Source organism: Microcebus murinus, chromosome 10, assembly GCF_040939455.1.
Source record: "Microcebus murinus isolate Inina chromosome 10, M.murinus_Inina_mat1.0, whole genome shotgun sequence".
Taxonomy (NCBI): Eukaryota; Metazoa; Chordata; class Mammalia; order Primates; family Cheirogaleidae; genus Microcebus; species Microcebus murinus.
Genome location: NC_134113.1, coordinates 16802643 through 16816512, shown reverse-complemented (window position 1 = coordinate 16816512; position 13870 = coordinate 16802643). Strand labels below are relative to the sequence as shown.

Below are 13870 nucleotides of genomic sequence, written 5' to 3'. Positions count from 1 at the left end.
ATCACTGTAGTTTTATCTTTTTAAGAATGTCAAATCAGCCCGGGCGCTGTGGCTCACGCCTGTAATCCTAGCTCTTGGGAGGCCGAGGCGGGCGGATTGCTCAAGGTCAGGAGTTCAAAACCAGCCTGAGCAAGAGTGAGACCCCGTCTCTACTATAAATAGAAAGAAATTAATTGGCCAACTGATATATATATATAAAAAATTAGCCGGGCATGGTGGCGCATGCCTGTAGTCCCAGCTACTCGGGAGGCTGAGGCAGAAGGATCACTCGAGCCCAGGAGTTTGAGGTTGCTGTGAGCTAGGCTGACGCCACGGCACTCACTCTAGCCTGGACAACAAAGTGAGACTCTGTCTCAAAAAAAAAAAAAAAAAAAAAAAAGAATGTCAAATCAGTAGAATCACATAGTGTGTAACTTTCTGAGACCAGGTTCTTTCATTCAACATAATGCTCTTGAGATTTGTGCAAATATTTAGGGATTTTTCCTTGGAGTTTGCAATGCTTCTATTATTAATTTCTAATATAATTCCATTATGGTCAGAGAATATAATTGTAACATTTCAATCCATTTGAGATTTATTTTATGGCCTACCACATGGCCTACGTTTTCTTGATAGTGTCCATCCTAATGGGTATGAACTGATATCTCATTGTAGTTTTGATTTGGATTTCTCTAATGATTAGTGATATTGAGCATCTTTTCATATGCTTGTTGGCCATTTGTATATCTTATTTTGAGAAATATCTATTCATGTCCTTTGCTCATTTGTAAAATGGTGTTACTTGTTTTGTGGCTGTTGAGTTGTAAGGGTTTTTTATGTATTCAGATATGAACCCCTTATCGGACATGTGATTTGCAATTATTTTCTCCCAATCCATAGGTTGCCTTTTCACTGTGTTATTTCCTTTAATATACAGAAGTTTTTTAGTTTGATATCATCTCATTTGTCCATTTTTTCTTTTGTTACTAAAATCTTTTTGAAGGCATTGGAGACACAGGACAGCAAGGATGCAGGAATTAAAATTCAGGAGAGAAGGTCAAGAAAGTTGAGCCTGACATTTGGCACCATATGTCACTTCAAGGCATTTGCTGATTTGTAAGTGGCAGCTGAGAATCTAAGAGGCTTAGTAGCAGAAAGTAGTATAGCTGAGAGGTTGAAAAGCTGAGCAAAAATTTGGCAGGCCCTGCCAAGCACCTCTGCAAAGCCATGCCCTAGGATTAAAGCAATGCAGAAATAGACCAGGCCTCACAAAGACAAACCCAGCTTCAAATCAGAACAGTCCTAGACTGGGTTAATTGGCCCCAGCTCTAATGGTCTTCCAGAAGAAATAGTTATTCCCTCTACAGGAAAATTGCATCATTATCTCTAAAATTTTTTCATAATAAAGGCCAACACACACTGAAAAATATTATTGGACATAAGGAAATAAGACCAAATGATGGAAAACCAAGAGAAGAAACAAAACAAAATAGAATACCACTATACAATAGAAAAGAGACCCACAAGTAATCCAGATATCAGAAGACTCCAGGGTTCTTGATTTCCTATATTCACCTTAAATACTTTCTGAGTGCTTAATGTGTATCAGGGACTGTGCAATGTGGGAATAAATCATGGTCCCTGATATCAAAGAATTTGTGGCTTGTGCTAGGCTGAATAATAGGTGTCGAAATATGTTCATGTCCTAATCTCTAGAACTTTTGATTATATCACCTTACATGTTTAAGAGCCTTTGAAGATGTGATTATGGTAAGGATTTTGAGATAGGGAGATAATCCTGGATTATCTGGGTGAGTTCAATGTAACCACAAAGGTCCTTATATTTTATAGATGAGGAAATTAAGGCAGAGGTCACATGGCTAGTAAGTGGCAGTGCCAGGACTTGGACATAGGCAATTTGGCAGTCGGAATTGTACTTTTGGTTATTCCATGACTCTGCCTCTTGCTACAATAGATTAGTGTATTTGCAGATTCAAATTGCTATGCCTTGTATGTAATTAATTTATCACAAATGAGTTTTTGGGAGATTAATTATAGTGATTGTTGTAAATGTGAAGAATACAGCAAAGTCAAACTCATGATCACACAGGAAGTAAAGAGAAAAAAATTTTGCTAGTCATTAAGCACTAATGATGCCTGATATTTTCTAAAATGCACTCTAAGACCGCAAGTACCATAGGAGCAGGGATCCATCTTTCTTGTCCCTTTTATAGTCTCTACATTTAGCACGCTGCCTGGTACCTAGTGGACACTCAATAAATATTTGACCAATGGCCTCAGAAGAACGCTCTTCATGAGACCTTTTAACTAAATTGATTAGTTATTTTTGGTACTTTTAAAAATTATACAAGTAAAACCTCAATAAATTCTCATTGTTAAAGATTCAAAACACATAACTAGACACACCAGAATTTGAAAATCCACCTTCTACTCAGCAACACACACTCTTTCCCAGGTAGCCACTGTCTTGTTTAATGTGATTTTTCTTCCTATGCATTTACATATATGCTCATATACATGTTTATATAACTTAAACATATACATGTAACCACAAATACACATTATTCTGCAACTGCCTCCTGTCGGTTTCTCCTGCCGTTATAAATCTATTTCTTTTAGCACCTCGCTAGTAACTAATAGGCATGGGTGTATGGAGCCTCATGTAAATTATTCCCTTTTGACGGACATGTAGATCGTTTCCTATTAGTACTTATTAAAAAGCCACATTGCAACGAACATTCCTGTGCAAAAGTCTGTATACATGCAGAATTTTACACGGATCCCTATTTTCGGAAAAGCCAGGCAAACAGGTGGGAGCATTTCACAACGCGCTGCTTCCTCCCGCCCGGCCTTTATAAAAGGACCGGGTGGAAAGGCGGTGAGTGCAAAGTAAGCGGAGTCGTAAGATTCTCTGTTAGGGTGTTCGCAGAGTAACTCCTCCTCTCCAACAGCTGTCTTTGCTCAAAAACAATCCGCACGGGACGTGCAGGGGAGCGGCAGGCACCCCGACGGTGGCGGCACGGGGGGAATTGGCAATGCCGGCTTCTAGGAAGGAGCGCCTGGACAGCGTCGTCCCCGCGGACCATGCCGTCCTGTTAAGCCCCTACCCCATCATTCTGCCCTTTTTAGGTTACTCTCTCAGGTACTAAAAATCGCCTCCAGACAGCACGGAGAAACTGAGGCGCCGATATGGCATGAGAAGATCAGTGAACGGTGGCAAAGCCCAATCCGGTGGGAGAACATCCGTGGGGACCGCAGCCGCCATGGCTGCCGCGTTCGACCACCGCGAAGGACTCGCTTTCCCAGCGGCCCCCGCGGCCTCAGGGGCAACGAGCCCGGCTTGCCCTCGCGAGCGGGGGGCGGGGCCGGGGCCGGAAGTCACGTGCGGCGGCATCCGCTGGGGTGAGGCTGCCGTCGCTGCACTGGCTGATTGGGACTGTGTCTGTGGGAGGCGCCGGGGTGATGGCGGTGGAGACTCTGTCCCCCGACTGGGAGTTTGACCGCGTTGACGACGGCTCGCAGAGTAAGGGAGCGTCAGGGCGAGGGCTGCGGATGGACGCGCCCCGGCCCGCCTCAGCCCCGGGAGCGCTTCTGCGGGAGGGACGGCCGCGCAGCGCTCTTGTTCGGGACGCTTCGTACCCCTTGGGGTGTGAGAGGGACGCGTTCTCCAGCGTTACTTTCGGGGTTGGGGTCCCAGCAATGGCGAGTCAAGCTGGCCTGGTCAGGGCTCGGCGTGGAGGGTGGTGGCTCTCCCGGTGAGCCCGAGGTGCCCCTGAGGGGAGTGGCGTCCGCTTTCTGCTCCTCGGGGGCATGGGCGGGGCGCGCCGGGGAGGCCCAGCAGCTCTGGGGGGCTCAGGCTGCTCCTGTCTCTGGCCTCTTGGGGTTTTCGCCAGATTCTCAGAGCGTTCAGTTCTAGAAGAGGCTGATGTCTGGGGTTCCTGTTTCGGTTTCCTGTTTTTCTTCTTTTCCTCTCAAACCAACTTTTGGAAGTTTTGTTGCTTTTTTTTTTTATTCCAAATCATATTCTTATAACCGAAGTGGGTAGCGAGAAAAGAACTCTACGAACACGGCAAAAAATGAACACATGAACCTCATTTTGTCCCCTTCCAGGCCTTTTATTTACGTGAAGTGGTATTTTTCAGTGATGTCCTGTAGTTTCCATTGCAGCTACAAAGGTTTAAGAAATTACAGCTAGTCTGCTTCAAATTTCGCTTCATAAAATGGAATTGTCTGATTTTAACTTAGAATTCCAACCACAAAAAGTAACAAATTCACTTTCTTTCAACAAAATGTGAACGCTAAGCTAGTTATTTTAGTGAAACTTAACTTGGAATTAATACAAGTAGACAATCTGTTTTTAATCTTTGGTGATATTAATCTGTATATGTGGTGCAAGAGATACGGGGGCATGCTATTTGTGAATTTTTTTTTCTGCAGAGTTTTCTCAAAAAGTGGAATGTCATTTTAAAAAAATTCTGGATGAATTTTGGTTGGTTTTACGAAGAGACTAATGTCTACAAACATAGATATAATTAGGTTTTATTAGCCTCTCAAAGGAGAATCAGTTATGTCAGGATGGTGTGCAGTTTTTTACAAGACATTCCGTGAGATAGTAGCTCTTATGCAGCATAAAAATTAATCTTGGAAGTAATGACAAAACCTTTACTTTTTTTGTAGAGAGGATTCTGTATTTACTGTTACAAAGTGAACTCTACCTTGTCATGTATGATGTTTTATGGACAAAGGTCCCTTACTCTTTGAAAAATTGAAACGAACATGTTATTGGATTTGAAAATGGTTCAGTTTAGAATGGAATGATCTGATTCACTCAACAGGCATTTTCTACACATCAGTGGCTGTGCTAGGTATTAGGGATGCAAACAAAGATAAGACAAGGAATGTGGTCTGTTGGAAAATTTCAGTATAAGCATGTAAATAGGGTTTTGGAATTTTACTATTGAAGAATCACCATGTAGTACTTATCTCAAAGCTTTCTATTTTAACTTTTACTGTTAATAATTTTGCAACTATTAATTATGTTTTAGCAAGGAACTTTTAAGTATTTTTTTGAGATAAAGTTTCACTTTGTTGCTCAGGCTTTGCTTGAACTTCTGGGCTCAAGCAGTCCTCCCAAGTAGCTGGGATTACAAGTATGCACCATGGTGCCTGGCTTTCAGCAAGGAATTTTTAATGTTATTACAGTTTTTCGGTTGCCTCCTTCCTCCTGAATCCTTAAATAGACTAAACGAATAGGTTTATTTACATGTTTCTCTAGCGTTGTCTTTTAGAACTTGTTTTCTGGTCAAATGCAGCTTTAACTGGTCATTCCTTATGTAATTGAGAATAAGACATCTACTTGGGGTTCTGAGAATCTGTGCAGTTTTAATATGTATGCTGTAGGGAAGAGAACACTTTTTATCTCTTCTCTGTGCCTGGTTTTCATTAATTTTTTTTTAACAGAGACACTGTTCTTGCATTCATTAATTTTTGGACTATGAATCATATCTAGACTAATTATTTTCCAAAATTGCCTAGATAATGCTATAATGAGATAGGAACCTTAATGAACTAAATTGATCCACCTGAGCATTATGTAGTTGCAAAATGGGGGATAAGGGAGCTAGTTCTTTATACTTTAATACAGCATGAGTCAGAATACACTTTATCTTAGTTGCTTCAAATTGCTAATTTGAGAACAGAAAATTTTTACCTTTTTTAGAAGGCAGAGATTGAATAAAGTTATTCACATCAATAGTAGAAACTGAGTTCTAGTTGAATTTGATACCTTTGGGAATAATGAATTTTTATGAATAAGGTGAAATATTTACTTTCATTAATTTTGGAAAATAGGCATTTTTTAAATCCAGTTTATTCCAGTGACTCCTTAAAGTCATCCGTTAATATGTAAATTCTGTAAATATCAGTATAATATTCTGTATCAACCATTGTTGTTTACTGATGTTTCCTACTCAATTATGATAGTTAAATAATTTAACAAAATATTTTGGTTACATTCTAGGTATAATATTCATTATACTGAAGCAGGTCTAAAACCTCCATTTTTTTTTGAGACAGAGTCTCACTGTGTTGCCCGGGCTAGAGTACCATGGCATCAGCCTAGCTCATAGCAACCTCAAATTCCCAGGCTCAAGTGATCCTTCTGCCTCAGCCTCCCAAATAGCTGGGACCTCAGGCATGCGCCACCATGCCTGGCTAATTTTTTCTATATATTTTTAGTTGTCCAATTAATGTCTATTTTTAGTAGAGACAGGGGTCTCACTCTTGCTCAGGCTGATTTCGAACTCCTGACCTTGAGCAATCCGCCCGCCTTGGCCTCCCAGAGTGCTAGGATTACAGGCGTGAGCCACAATGCCCGGCCTAAAACCTCCATTTTAAAGATATTTATGTGTATTTAAGTATTAGTTTAGTGTGTATAGAATTAAAAATTACACTTTTAAAAAAAATTTTAGAGACAGGGCCTCTCTCCATCACCCAGGCTGGAGTACATAGCTCACTGCAGATTTGAACTCCTGAGCTCAAGCAGTCCTCCTGCCTCAGCCTCCCAGGTAGCTAAGACTACAGGCACATACTACCACATCTGGCTAATTTTTTTTTTAAATTTTTTTTTTGTGAAGAGATGAGTCTCACTATGTTGCCCAGGCTGGTCTTGAACTGCGGGCCTCAAGTGATCCTCCTGCCTTGGCCTCCCAGAGTGCTGGGATTATAGGCATGAGCAATGTTGCCCAGCCCAAAATTACAGTTTTGAATATTGCTTCTGTGACACAGACTTTTGCACCTGCTTCAGGTCATGAATATTTCTTTTTGAGAGAGTTGTTGGTGACTAAAACATAGAATCAAGACATTGAGAGTTATCTAAGGCATTATTCAGATTGGTTAAAAGCCCTTGATTATGGGGTATATAGACTAGTGACTTTTTCATAATACTTTAAAGTATTAAGATGATATCTTTGTATATGGTAACATCTAATGTTAAAATGGTAACATTTTAAAATTATTTCATGTATATGGAGAAGATTGAAAGCTGAATTATTGTTTAACTTTGGAACTTTTATTTTCAAGAAGTTCAGACATTGTAATGATTAACAATGCTTTGCCTGTGAGGTTATTTGAAGTAAATGTCCTGTAATTCATTACTTATCACATACTCTTTTAAAATTTAAACTTAGAAATTCATGCTGAAGTTCAACTTAAGAATTATGGGAGATTTCTTGAGGAGTATACGGCTCAGTTGAGAAGAATTGAGGACGCACTGGATGACTCAATTGGAGATGTTTGGGATTTCAATCTTGATCCTATAGCATTAAAGGTTTGATTTTATTTTTAAATTTATGTATATATTTTCAGGACATACTGTATCTTGAAAACATCAGTTTTTAAAATGAAAAATGTATTTTTATTTGAAATCTGAGAATGAAAAGAAACTTGGAAAATTATTGATTTCCTTTTTTCTTAGCCATGCTGGTGTTTTTAAAATTAAAAGAGAAAAAAAATCTTTTTTTTTTTTTTTTTTTTTAAGAATGACACAAACACAAAGCCTTTAGTGTCAAGGAATGGTGTAAACTGCACCTCTTTCCGCTAGCCTTTTTTGTTTTTCATCAAGAAAATGAAGCAGGCTGGATAGAATATTCAAGTTTTATGTTTCTTATTGAGGTTATTCTATATGTGGTGAAATGCACGGGTTTTAAGAATACGGTTCAATGAATTTTGCCAAGGACATGTAACTCTTGTTCCAATCAAGATACAGAATATTTTCATCATTACCAAAAAGTTCACTCATGCTGTATAGGGATCTTAATGTGGAAGTAATTTTTAGTGTATAAAATAGTCACTCTTACTGTGTTCCATTTTGAGGTAGTTCTGTCTTGTTTTATCTTTGAAACTCGTCTTTTAGCACTTAAGTAATAATGAATATTTATTGAGCACTTACTGTGTACTAGAAAATGTCCTTAGTTACAGACTTTTTTTTTTTTATTCGGCCAGTGAGTTGTTACTCTTCAGTGGATTCTGACTTCCTGCCCTCAGGATTCTGCCACTGCCCTCAGACTTTTTTTTATAACAGCTTTCTTGAGCTACATTTCACGTATCATACAATTCCTCCATTTAAATTGTATACTTCAGTGGTTTTTAGAAGTATATTCATAGAATTGTGTAACCATCACCACAGTCAATTTTAGAATGTTTTCACTACTGCAAAAAATTCCATACCCATTAGTAGTCAGTACCCCTACCCCAGTGCCATGCCACACCATCACCCACCAACCCTAGGCTGTCAGTATGTTTTTTGTCTCTATGGATTTGTCTCTTTTGTAATATGTGGTCCTTTGTGGCTGTCTTATTTCACATAGCATGATATTTTCAAGGCTTATCCATGTTGTCATGAATGTACTTTATTTCTTTTTATTGAATAAATTCCATTGAATGGATATACCACATTTTATCCATTGATCAGTTGATAGATGTGGGCTTTTCCATTTTTTGGCTATTACGAATACTGCTATGAGCTTTTACGTACAAGTTTTTGTGTACATGTTTGGAGATACACCCAGCCACTCACCCAGGAGTGGAATTGCAGAGTCATATTTTAACTGTGTTTAACTTTTCGAGGAACTTCCAGACTGTTTTCCAATGTGCCTGTACCATTTTACATTCCTACCAGCACTGTATGAGGGTTCCAGTTTCTCTGCATTCTTGCCAATACTTATTATCTGCCTCGTGGATGTGATCTCATTGTGGTTTTGATTTGCGTTGTCTGATGGCTAATGATGATGAGTATCTTTTCATTTGCTCATTGCCCATTTGTGTGTCTGGAGAAATGTCTATTCACATCCTTTTCCCATTTTTAAATTTGATTATATTTTCATTATGTGTTGTAGGACAGATATTGACTTTAATTCCTATAGCAATCCTATATAAGGTAGATATAATATCATCTTCATTTGCAAGTGAGAAAACTAAGGAATAGAAAAGTAACTTATTCAAATAAGTGACACATTTAGTTAAATGGCAAATCAATATCAGACAGTTTGGTTTTAGAGCCTGTGTCCTTACCCATTACCCTAAACTGCCTCACTAATGCTTTACATATTTGTAAACCAAAAGTATTTTCCTTTTACTCTTCTTTCTTGCAGGCTGGATAGGCTTAATTTTACTTTAAAAAATTTCCTCCCATTTGTCATTGTCTCTTTTTATTTTTTAATGCTTATGAAAATCACGGTATGTAAGTTATAGGACCTCCACTTGAAAATAACCATTCTCAATGTGTACTAACTCTGAAGGTAATGAGTTTCATATATTTCTCACTTGCCATTAAGCAGCACTTTTTTATTTTTTTAAGACTTGCTCTTGGGCTTTTAAGGCCTCTTCTAGCTTTATCATCATAAAAATCTGTTTGCTCAACTCTCAGATTTTATAAAAGGTGAAATCATCTCTTAGCTTTTATCTTACCCTACAGAAGAGTTCTAATCTTTAAAATTTTATCATCATGTGGAATCTCCCCTCTCCTCAACTGCTTTCTTTGGAACCTTGTTTTAATTTCATTATTGGTTAATTATTTTATTGTGTTTCTACTATACAAGGCTCTTTGCTTAGTATTTTGGGAAATCACAAACTCAGACAAAATCTCTGTAAACAAAAATTACAACCTAATGAGAAAAGGTATATATAACTTACCTATGTAAATACTTAATTGATTAGTATACAACCAAAAGGGAGGTCTAAGATTGCACTTAATAAGATTACTTGTAGATGATGGTCAGAGGGAGAAATTGAGCTGCCCTTAGAAGATAAGTGAATTGCACATTGTATTTTAAGGGTTTCTGAGCCATGAGTTTATACAAGAAAAGATATTTTCTCTTTTCTGTCTTGTTTTGTTCTTTCTTCTTTTTTTTTTTTTTTAATTTTTTTTGAGACAGAGTCTCACTTTGTTGCCCATGCTAGAGTGCGTGTCATGGCATCAGCCTAGCTTACAGCAACCTCAAACTCCTGGGCTCAAGCGATCCTCCTGCCTCAGCCTCCTGAGTAGCTGGGACTACACATGCAAGCCACCATGCCCGGCTAATTTTTTGTTTCATTTTTAGTTGACTGGCTAATTTTTTTCTGTTTTTAGTAGAGGCGGGGTCTCACTCTTGCTCAGGCTGATCTTGAACTCCTGAGCTTAAGCAGTCCTCCCGCCTTGGCCTCCCAGAGTGCTAGGATTACAGGCATGAGCCGTCACACCTGGCCATTGTTTTATTCTTTATGATAGCTTATTTGACCCTTTTTAAAATATCTTATTAGATTTGTGCCTACATAGCAAATTCCAAAATGATGAGAGATCTTGTCCATGGTCATAACTAATGGAGCTTAATAATACTGGTATTACCTTATTATCTTGCATTTCTTGCACTGCATTCATTCAGCCACCTTAAATTGTGGAGGACAACCAGAGTCATTGCAACATGATTGTGTGATGTTGAGCCATTTCTTTTTGAGTTTGTGTACTTTTTCTTATGTATTGTCTAATGAGATTGTTTTTGAACAAAGTAGTTGGTAATAGTGCTGAGTACACACTACTTACACAAAGTAGAATAGATCTAGTCTCATTTTATGTATTTAAATTTTCAATGATCTTTCTAATTAAAAAGAAATGTTCTTTTCCTTTGTTTCTGTAGCTTTTGCCTTACGAACAGTCTTCCCTTTTGGAACTCATAAAGACTGAAAACAAGGTACAGAATTCTAAACTTAAAAATATATTTAAAAAAATACTTAAGTTATCTGTTATAATTTATCCTTTATGTTTTTACTTATGAAACTAGGTCTTAAACAAAGTCATCACTGTTTATGCTGCACTTTGTTGTGAAATCAAGAAATTAAAATACGAGGTAATTATTTGTGTTTTTTGCCTAAAACTTTTTATTTATTTATTTATTTTTTCTAAGAAGCAGTGACAGATGCCTAAAAGTTTAAAAACTATTAAAAGTAAATATATGCTTATATATGTATAGTGTGCAATAAATATTTATTACATGTTGAATTAATCATTTATTTAAAGTAACAGTAATACTAATGACTACCATTCATTTAGTGCTTGCTGTGTGCCAAATACCATGCACTGAATCCTTATGGCACAACCCAGGGAGTTAAGCGAGGAATAGATAAGGAAACTGAGGTTTAAATAAGATGTCAGGGCAGTGGTGGCTCATGCCTGTAATCCTAGCCCTCTGGAAAGCCGAGGTGGGAGGATCTCTCGAGGTCAGGAGTTCGAGACTAGCCTGAGCAAGAGGGAGACCCTGTCTCTACTAAAAAATAGAAAGAAATTAGTAGGACAACTAAAATGTATAGAAAAAAAATTAGCGGGACATGGTGGCGCACACCTGTAGTCCCAGCTACTCGGGAGACTGAGGCAGAAGGATCACTTGAGCTCAGGAGTTTGAGGTTGCTGTGAGCTAGGCTGATGCCACAGCACTCTAGCCTGGGCAACAAAGTGAGACTATCTCAAGAAAAAAAAAAAAGATTAATAAATAGGATGTCACTTGCCTACCATGTTACTGCTTTTAGCAGTTTGAATCTAGGTTTGCAAACTTCTGAAATCTGTGTTATCTGCCATATATACTGGTTATCTAGATAAAACTGATTTTTTAAAAAAGCTTTGAATTTTTAATTTGCATTTAGTTTTGTGTTTCCCAGCCGTTATAACTCTGGTAGGAGCTGTTAAACTTCTTTTTTTTTCCCTCTCCCTTTTTGATACTATGTGGTTGCTCTTTATCTCTCATGAACTAATTGGAGGATGTGGGACTATGAGAGTGTTCAGATAAGACAAAGCAAAGACTAAAGAAATCAAGAGACAGCTTTGTGTATGAGTACTATTTTTGTTACTCTAAAGATAAATTTACTTGTAAGCAGTTTTTGAATTTAAATGTGTTTGCATATAAATGATATAGTGTTCTATTAATTATTAAATAGAACTAGGAGAGCCCAGGAATTTGAAAACAAAATAACCTTTAACATTATTTTAATTATTTTTTTACAATAGGCTGAAACCAAATTTTACAATGGTCTCTTGTTTTATGGAGAAGGAGGTAAGTTTTAAAATTTAAAATTGTGTTGATGCCTTTTTTGAGATTGAAATGAACAAAAAGTTAACAGATAATTTTAGGACTACGGTGATTATATAATGTATTAGTGTGGGAAAATAAACATTCAAATGTTGGTTTATTTGTTTGTTTGGTAAATAAGTAAAAAACCCTGAGTGATGAAATACTAGCAAATTCTGTAAAATCGATTTGTGATATTTTTATAAGTTACAAAGCATGGAAGGTAGATGAAAATTTTCTGTTAATTTGTTAAATAGCGAAGCAGATGATTACTTTTAATTATGTGATTAATGATTTTCATTTTTATCTTCAGTGTAAAATTCTGTATTTTCAATACTATGCAGATTAAAAGATGTCCTAATGAAAAGAATCACTTTTTTCTTTTTTTGGTGTTAAGTTTAAGTTGAGAAATTGAAATATGATTCTTGATGTTGTCTTTTAAAGCTACAGATTCCAGCATGGTGGAAGGCGAATGCCAAATTCAAATGGGGAGATTTATTTCATTTTTACAGGTAACTGATTTTTGCTTTCCACTGAGCTTTTTCTTTGAAAAATTTGAGTTAATTATACATAGTTTTAAAAAGTTCTGAAACCTTCAAATACCAAAGATGTATAATCTGACAGTAAAACACTTAATTAGTGTCATACTTAAGAGATCATAACTCCTGAAAGATATCTAAGCATTTTTAGGGGACTAAGTTACCAAAATAAGTTTTTTTGTATATTTTCATTTCTGGACAATTTATCACCAGGACTTTTAAAAGAATTTAAACTTTGTACCCAGTGGGAAAAGATAAATTATTTTAGGAGAAGTTGTTAATGGAAAAGATTAAGCTGTTACTTGAGCAACAGCTCAAAGTAACAGCTCAACAGCTCAGCTTTTAACCTAATGAAAAGGTTAAAAGCAGTAGCACTTGATGCTTCTAACAGCATGTTTCAATTTAGATAAGCTTTCCTTCCCTGCAAAGTTTTAGCAGTTCTAGGTCTCTTGGTTTACTTTTATAAAAGAATGAAATAACTTCTTTCTTCCCTTCTCCTTTATAAAAACAATGCCTATACAATGTAAAAAGAGCAAACATTGGAGATAAGGAAAAAAATACCCATAGTCCCATCTCCCTTCTGATTATTGGGTATAAGATTTGATCTGTTTCATCAAATCAGGCATGCTAAGATATTGTTTGAAGATAATCAAATGGTACCATTTTAACATGGGAATTCATGCTAAATGATAGATTTTAGCTGCTTTTCCCACAAAAATGAACAGGGTAACCATGTTAAATGGCTTCACTCTAGTAACCTTTTTATTATCTCTTTGTATCCTATAACATGTTGTATACCTTAAATATATACAATAGAATTTATTTAAATTAAGAAAAAGAGGGGATTTAATATAGAGAATTGGTTATACAGGAGTTGGAGGACTGAAAAAACAAAAAGAACAGTGAGATAGTCCAGAGGGAACAGATACCATCTCTACATCCAAGGAGCAAAAGGGAAAAGATTGGGGTTGCCAGAATTTGGGAGCTTGGGGAAAAAACCCGTGATATTGGTGCTCATACTCCGAAGGAGGTGGCTCTACCTAGCTGCTGCTGGCTTGCTGTCCAGCAAGGTATCTAAAATATGTAATTTGCAGAGTCTCAGTAAATGGGCAAATTTTGTATTTTGAAGATATTTTATTCAGTGCATACAAGTTTAGAATTGTTAGTCATTCCTAATAAATTGAATCTTTTATCATTATGTGGTGACCCTCTTAAGCTATGATTATACTTCTGTATATA

The 13870-nt window shown here is 37.0% G+C and overlaps 1 protein-coding gene across 4 annotated transcripts in view; it reads left to right on the top strand.

The window, feature by feature from the left end:
* Positions 1-3379: 3379 nt before the first annotated feature.
* WASHC4 (WASH complex subunit 4) overlaps positions 3380-13870 on the top strand; it is a 57285-nt gene continuing 46794 nt past the window's right edge. For all 4 annotated transcript variants that reach the window (XM_076007067.1, XM_076007066.1, XM_076007068.1 and 1 more), the window contains exons 1-6: positions 3380-3523; positions 7188-7327; positions 10671-10724; positions 10815-10880; positions 12032-12077; positions 12537-12604. In XM_076007067.1, coding sequence (XP_075863182.1) covers positions 3463-3523; positions 7188-7327; positions 10671-10724; positions 10815-10880; positions 12032-12077; positions 12537-12604 — 435 coding nt within the window. In that variant the 5' untranslated portion in view covers positions 3380-3462. The remainder of the gene's footprint in view (positions 3524-7187; positions 7328-10670; positions 10725-10814; positions 10881-12031; positions 12078-12536; positions 12605-13870) is intronic.